At 41.2% G+C, this 7,928-nt stretch overlaps 1 protein-coding gene across 1 annotated transcript; it reads right to left on the bottom strand.

The window, feature by feature from the left end:
* LOC109850627 (serine/threonine-protein phosphatase 7 long form homolog) lies at positions 5,257-7,237 on the bottom strand. The gene is made up of 7 exons (XM_020420679.1): positions 6,807-7,237; positions 6,599-6,687; positions 6,025-6,527; positions 5,698-5,922; positions 5,533-5,620; positions 5,317-5,456; positions 5,257-5,272 (listed from the first exon to the last, which is right to left on the bottom strand). Exons 2-7 carry the CDS (start codon positions 6,674-6,676, stop codon positions 5,257-5,259), a joined length of 1,050 nt encoding a protein of 349 aa, XP_020276268.1. The 5' UTR covers positions 6,677-6,687; positions 6,807-7,237.

The following is a 7,928-nucleotide window of genomic DNA, read 5'->3' as shown; positions in this document are numbered from 1 at the left end:
CCGGTACGGTCGACCGAAATCTCAATTTTCAAATCGGTCGACCGTGCCGGTCGATCGACGATGGTTCTGTTTGTTTTCCAAGTTTTCGAAGCAGTTCGCGGTCGACCGAATTTTTCGGTCGGTCGACCGACTAAGTTTTTCGGTCGACCGAAGGTTTATTTCGGATGACCGAAATTTCCTTCAGTCAACCGCGACTTTTTTAAACGGTCGTTTTGCCTCGTTTGTTGTGCTTTCACTTAATAGTGTTTGGCACAGTCTGAGCTAACAATCTGAAAAGAAGATTATCTTCCTAAATGGGAAGATTGGGTTTTGTTTTAAAATGATTTAATCTCTTCTATAAAAAACCCCCCAGACTTCTTCTTCTTCCCTAGCCCTAACGTTTGCAAAAACCAGAGAGCTTTCTGTTTCCTGAGAAAAATTTTCAAAGCCTGTTTTCTCTCTGTTTTAAGTGTGATTCACTTCACAGCTTCAGTAAACCTTCTCTTTGCTATAGGGGCTGTGTAAAGAGAGGTTCTTGCATCTTTTCTTCTGCTGTGTGAGTGAGATCTTGTGTAGATCAACTGTGAGGGAGTGTGATCTGTTGAGATCAACCTGTGTAGTGAGAGAGATCGTGTGGGATCACTGTGTAGACGAAGTTCCGGCTTCCAAACCGGGTGTGTAGTGGAATTCTCCTCGAGAGTGGGGAGCGGGGACGTAGGCCAGAGGGCCGAACCTCGTCAACACATCGCGCGTCAAGGATAACGAACTCCTAACCCTATCTCTCTTACTTTAATTGCTTTACTGTTTTGTGGTTTGCTTGTGCCTAATTTTTATTGCATATTAGAGTCTCTTGACCCTAATCACCCCCCCTCTAGGGTCCAACACTGTTGCTGCTGTTGAAGCTATAGGTGTAGAGGTCTCTGTGGCTCTAGTTGTCTCCTTATAAGCTCGGGCATCCTCCATGTCTATATACCCATGAACGTTGGCCATCAGTTGCTCATAATTGGTGACTGACTTCTTGGCCAGTGAGTCAGCTAACTCATTACTCTGCAAGCCCACCACCTGGGTGGACATAGCCACCGCACTCCCTAGGTCATTAACCTTTAGCCTCTTCACCTAGAACCTCTTGAAGTAGGTTCGAAGGCTTTCTCTAGGCTCTTTCCTTGTCTGAATTAACACCTGAGGGGGGAGCTTCTACTTGGTGTCAACCAAGAAGTGATGGATGAACTTCCGGCTGAGTTGCTGGAAGCTGCTAGTGGAATTTTTCTCAAGAGCGTTCCACCAGAGCTTAGCACTTCCAGACAGAGTGAAGGAAAATCATCGGCAAATAATTGCTTCTGATACCTAAAGCATCCTCATCACATCATGGTAGTTCTGGACATGCTCAGAAGGGTCTCCTTCGTCCTTGTACTTCTCTACGTAAGGCATCTTGAACTTCTCACATGGGGCATTCATGAGGTCATCAGTAAGGGGGGTGTTCCCCCGATGGATTCTATGATCAGTCTTTACACCCGATTGTATCCATCGACCCTATGGTAGCAGAGGGGGCTGAAGAGGCACGATGGTATGGGAGAGTCCTAGAGACCGCTCCCTTAGCACGATCCCTAGGGTGACCAGGGCTGGACTCTCGCTGGTGGTTTCAGGATGAGGGTGGAAACGTTGGTGAGGTTCCTTAGCGTGAGCTGACCAATATGGTGGCTGGGTTGCGTACTCAACACGATCTCTTTGCTGCTTGGCAGTAGTATGTGGAGTCCGAGGCTGGACTACTTGATGTGCTCTAGAAGGAGGGTGAGTCTCCGATCGCTGGTCTCCAAAAGGCGGGGGGATATTAGAAGTTGCTTGTTATGGCTGTGGAAGCCGGCTAAGGAGCTCGCTGGTGAAGGTAGTGAGTTGTTGTTGGAAGGATTGAGAGATCTTCTGAGATGTTTCATCAAGCTGAGCTTTAGTAACGTAGCTCTAATGTGGTTCTCCAGGGTGAGACTGATTAGCCCTATCTACGGAACCAGACATGTTTGCTCAAAAAAGAAAGAGGCTCCACGGTGGACGCTAAACTATGAATGTTGATAATCAAACAATCAATATATATGTGATGGGATGAGGTTGATGAGGGGCCGCTCACTTCTCCGAATATCTGGTTTTGAGTTGAGTAGCTGAAGCTTGTACAAACAACAGTTCGAAAGAGAATGGGGACTGGTTCCCTTGTGGTTCATCTGACGATCAAGTCAATTGATGAACTTGAGTGGGGAAGTGAAGAACTACTTGAGTTCTTAAGTGTAGTGCAATTGCTTAAGATAGCATTAGAGAGCTTCAAAGAGCTTGAAAATAGATTAGAGCAGAGATCATAGGTCCCCTGTATATTAGAATAATATCTCTATTTATACTGGTAGAAAAAGGGTAGAACCGTCATTTCAGTCGAGCATAGGATGGTGATAAACAAGTATGGGCTGGCGGCTGCGTCTACATCTACTTTACACTTGTCGATCGACGAGTGGAGGATATATCACATCATCTTTAAATGAGAAGTGATCGGAGGCATGACAGTGCCGACGTGGTCTGATAAGTCATGAAGTTTATCAGGGATAGAGGTATGATGACGCTTGTCAAGTATTAAATACGATATTGACACGTTATCAGCGGGAGAGCTTCGAGGTTGAAGTCGTCCTGTGGCTTGGCCGAGAAGTAACGCATTTCGAGTCAACCTCGCTAGGCGTCGATTAATTGGTCGAGTGGGCTCGCAGCGAGACATCTTCGACAAGAGGACCAATAGTTACCACCTTTCGAGTCGACATAAAGGGATGTCGACTCGGCGAGTCAGCTAAGTCAAGATCCTTGTTTGTCTTGGCCGCTAAATTGATTGGGGCAATGCATACTAGCAGTACACCTGTCTGTTACTGGTAATGGGTTGCACTTTGGCGATTGAAAACATCATAATAGAACTAAATATTGCTCAAGATATCTAATGCCTCTCGGACAAAAGAGCAAATTTTCATGAACATGTCATGAACCATTAATTGAAGATTTTGCATGAATTTAACATAAATAAATTATATTAGCAAAGAAATAATGATAAAAAAGGAATAACGTTAAATTTAGGGATAATCCATGATAATTTTGTAAAATATAAATGAAAGTTGCATAGTATTTGATTATTCATGGGTATCTTGTTACTTCAAGGTAGTTATGTGAAAATTACCCCTAAAATGTAAACCTATTTACTTTGACTTCTAAATGAGTCGTCCATATACCTTGATTATTGTATTGATAAATTTTGGAAAGCTATAAGTTTACTAGGGTTGATTTAAGGCATGATGCCAAATTCAACAGTAAACTAGAGTTGGAGATTGATGTAAGTAGAATAATCTAGATTTTTAAGTCCAAAAACTTAGGTTTTGTTCTTTGTATCCATGAATGCTCGATAGTCGATAGTTGTCTCTGAGGGAGGCTTGGAGTGGTATAAAGAGACAAGACAAACTGCAGATTGAATAGGAGCATGCTTCTTCAAGTGAGTTTAATTCTTATAGGAAAAATTCTGAAAATAGACCACATTTGCTAAATATTTAGCAAAATCGACCATTTTGCTAAATATTTAGTAAAATCGACCTCTTTTGGCCTGTTGGTAAAAAAGAGATCGATTTTCAAAAAAGTGGCTTGAAAACATACGGGACTACTAGTCCCGTATGTTTTCAACACAGTAATTACAAATTAGAAAATATACATGACTACTAGTCCCGTATGTTTTCTGTCATAGTTTTGATGGCTCACCAAAATGTACGGGACTACTAGTCCCGTACATTTTGTAAGGCCAATTTCCATTGCAACCAAATATACGGGACTAGTAGTCCCGCACAATTTACAGAGGTAATTTGCCTCGGCCATCAAATATACGGGACTATTAGTCCCGTATATTTTGCAGAGGCAATTTGCCTCTGCCCAGTAAACATACGGGACTAGTAATCCCGTATTTTTGCTGGGTTGAGGCAAAACATGCACAAAACATGCATGACCCTCTAGCTGAGCATACAACCAAAATTTTTACCAAACTTTTCGCCACAATATATCATCTAACATTGTATACATTGATAAAAGTTATAAAATTAGAACATTATAACACAAATCAATGGCGATTTGAAACCCTAGGGGTCAACGCCGGTCAACGCGTAACCCCAGGTCAACGCCAAGCAACGCGCTGCGACCAAAGTCAACGTTCGACGATTCAAAACCCTAGGGGTCAACGCCGGTCAACGCGTAACCCCAGGTCAACGCCAAGCAACGCGTTGCGACAAAAGTCAACGTTCGACGATTCGAACCGATAAAAGTTATAAAATTAGAACATTATAACACAAATCTAAAAAAATACACATTATCACAACACAATACATTATCACAAAACAATACATCATCACAACATCACATCCAAAATTCTACCAAAATTCACATCAGCACAAAATAATTCCAACTGCATTAAGTCTAACCATACGATAATATGTAGCTTAAGTAGAATAAATCCAAATGCATCAATAATTCCATATGACAATAATCTACAGGAAAAACTAACAAAGGAAAAATCCACCCCTCCCCCGTTGTCTCGGCCTTCGCACCTATTGAGATCGTCGGCGGCCCCCTTCGTCTTGAGCTTGTATATGCTCGCTCTCCGGTTGTGTGTGGGGCTGTGACGGACCAGCTTGTTGTGATGGACCAGCTTGTTGTGACAGGCCAGCTTCATCGTCGTGCGTGCAAGATCTATCACGTCTACGGTGGCGCACATATGTAGTATCTTCAAGATCCACCTGCTCACGACCTTCATGCCGATCCTCATGAGTTTGTTGAAAAGCTCTACGAACTCTCGCCACTATCCGCTGTAATATAGATACGTCCACAGAATCTCCTATGGCGGTAGTTATACCCTCATTTGCAATCCCCCACTACATCGTCCAATGCGTCTATCTACAATTATATAAAAATATTGCTTCATATAAGAAACCAAAAGCTAACATAAAGATTGAAAAATCTATTATAATCTAAAGCAATTTACTTACCCATCGCCTCTCATCTAACCCTCTTGGTACATATCGAGATTGTTGGTTGCGAATCTCGATTTCGTCGACTGGAGGCGCAGTTTGGGTGATTATCCAACGTCGGGTAACCCCCCAATACCATCTTATGTAATCGACTTCCTGCATCGGAGGATAAAGCGGATCGACAATAAGTTGATGCCGATCATTCCACCGAGCTATGTATGATTGATGCGTGCGCTGCCAGTTAATCTGATGTCCACCTTTAGACGCATTTCTCTCTATTTTTTCGACCAATTGTGGAGCGTGCTGTGTGAGTCCAAACTGTCTAAACACGCGATCGGGTACGTGCATCTCCACAATCTCGAAACAAACGAGAGGAACTCTGGCCCTCCATATGCCGTGGCCCTCCATACAAATCAGCGGTAGACGAGGTAGGTGAGGGGTGTATGGCTGCCACTCGAACTGCAAAAAAATCCAAATGTTAATATCTCTTTGAAATATATTGATATCATAGAGTACTTCAATTCAAATTCGATACCTGAAAAATTTTCATCCGGTCGAGCTCCCCTCTGTAAAAGTCTAATTGCCTAGCCGGGGTCTCATCATAAGCTTTTGTGACATTCCATCTGCAAGAAATGTTTCCTTGTTCAAAATGTTAAATTTAAAATTAAATACAAATGAGATTCAATTTGACGCTTTTTACCTGCAGCCTAGTGGAATATGTCCATCTAACTCTCGGATCTCGCATAATCGTGGTTTCAAAACCAATCTTTCCCATGCCCAAACTTGTAGCAAAGTTAAACAACCCTTGAGCTCCTTATTCTGCATTAAAGCAACCTTTGACATTTCTCGATATAGGTATGCTAAAACAGCACTACCCCAGGATAATGTCCCACACACGTCAAAGTCTTCGAGAAGTGGTAACCACCTATTGAAAAATGTGGAAGTTAGTCAGATTTTCTAAAAATAGTGAGAAAAAATATCTTCTTATCAAAGTATAAAAGTAATAACAATTTATGACCCGTCTTACCTCAAATGCACTTTATGTTTACTTGAATCGGGAAAAAGAAGCGTCCCGATCATGTGCAAAATATATGCTCTAGCATGTTGTTGGATCATGACTTCCGATGCATCATGTAGCAATGGGTTAGCAAAATTCTCTTTTAGCCATTTCAATCTAATATACCCTCCAGGCAAGGACTCCGGAGATATTCCTAACAAATTATCACATACATCTCGCCAAACATGCCTATCAGTCCCCGTGATACAAGGGCCATCAATGCGGAGACCTAGGATCACTGCTACATCCTGGAGAGTAATAGTTGTCTCGCCGACACGTAGATGGAAAGTATTAGTCTCCGGCCTCCATCTATCCATCAACGCGTTAAGCAGTGCCCAATCGAGCTTCATCCATTTCAATTTTGAGCAAGTAAGAAAACCGGCTTGGGATACTAGGGCAATGATGCGAGGATCATCAAGTGGCCAGCACGTATGTCCAAGGCTATGATCAATCATAACCAGCTCTTGTCCTCTCTGCACATAAATGAATACAAAGATTATAAAAATGAATAAGTAATATGTGACTGTAAATATGTTATCATTACCGATGTCAATGATATGCTCTCCGAACGGTGGCGTGACTGATCATAAAGGACTTCATCATTATCCGGTCCGGGAAGCATCGTGTATATACCTGCACATATAACGGTAACTTATGAGTTTCTGCCAAATCAAATACATATGAACAATGTATCTACTTGCTAAATCAATAACATATAATGATGACATATCATTAGAAAATATTTTACTTACAAATTAATTGCTATCTACTTGCTCTTGATGGACAACGAGACCTATTATGTCCTAATTGATTACATTGTCCACATCGGATTCGTGACGCTACTCCTTCACGACCTTGATCCATGGTAGATCTAATGCGTACGGATTTTGGTCGTCCAGCTTGTCTTTTGTGCTTAGGTGGTAATAAGTACGGTATATATAATTCCGGCCAATAGCGAGTATCATCGGGAGGATGAAAACTCTCCTTATAAGCCTTCCGATAATGATTTGTTGAATACCAAGCTGAGCAATACCGGTCATAAGGCAATCTAGCACCACCATCTTGATTGGAACTAGCCGCTAAAACGTGTTGACATGGGATTTTCTGTAATTGTGGTATACTACAAGTACAACTGCACTCCTGATCGTCGAGATGAACGGTGTATGTACCATCACAATCTTTAACCTCCCACTGTTTTCCTCCCAAAAAGCTAGGAAAACAATTTCCTTAAGTGTGGGTCACATCATCCAATAATATAATGACAACTCATCTCATCTCATCTATTTTCTTATTTTTAAGAAATAACCAAACAAAAGAAAACAACCTATTACAAGAAATAGGTTTCTTATAATTTATTTCCTTATTTTTTTTCCGCCAACCAAACAACATCAAAACAAGTTTTCTTAAAAAATCACTCACATCATCCTATAATAAGGTGACAACTCATCTCATCTCATCTCCATTTCTTTGATTTCCTTTTTTTTAGCCAACCAAACAATCTCAAAACCTATTTTTCTTAGAAATAGGTTTCCTTTTCTTTGATTTCCCTTTTTTTAAGGCAAACAAACAACCCCTCAGCGGAAATGAGCTGAAGTTGAATAAATTCAAATATTTCATTTGAGATGGGTGATGTGGCTTTTAACGGGTGAGGACCAAAGAATTGGGGGTTGTTTTTGCTCCAACAAAAAAAAAAATCAATTATGAGAAGTGGCTGGAAACATAAAAAGGGTTTTTCTTCCTGAAATTAGATTTTCCAATAATGGGGTCTTTGAACCAAACAACCCCTTAATGGAAGGTATCTTGAAGAGTATATTATACCTGCAGGTATACTTTTGCATGCATTTACTGTGATTTGTAGTTTAAATATGACAAAT

This window comes from Asparagus officinalis, chromosome 7 (genome assembly GCF_001876935.1).
Source record: "Asparagus officinalis chromosome 7, Aspof.V1, whole genome shotgun sequence".
Lineage (NCBI taxonomy): Eukaryota > Viridiplantae > Streptophyta > Magnoliopsida > Asparagales > Asparagaceae > Asparagus > Asparagus officinalis.
The sequence above is the reverse complement of the archived record's forward strand: the minus strand, read 5'-3'. Positions and strand labels throughout refer to the sequence as shown.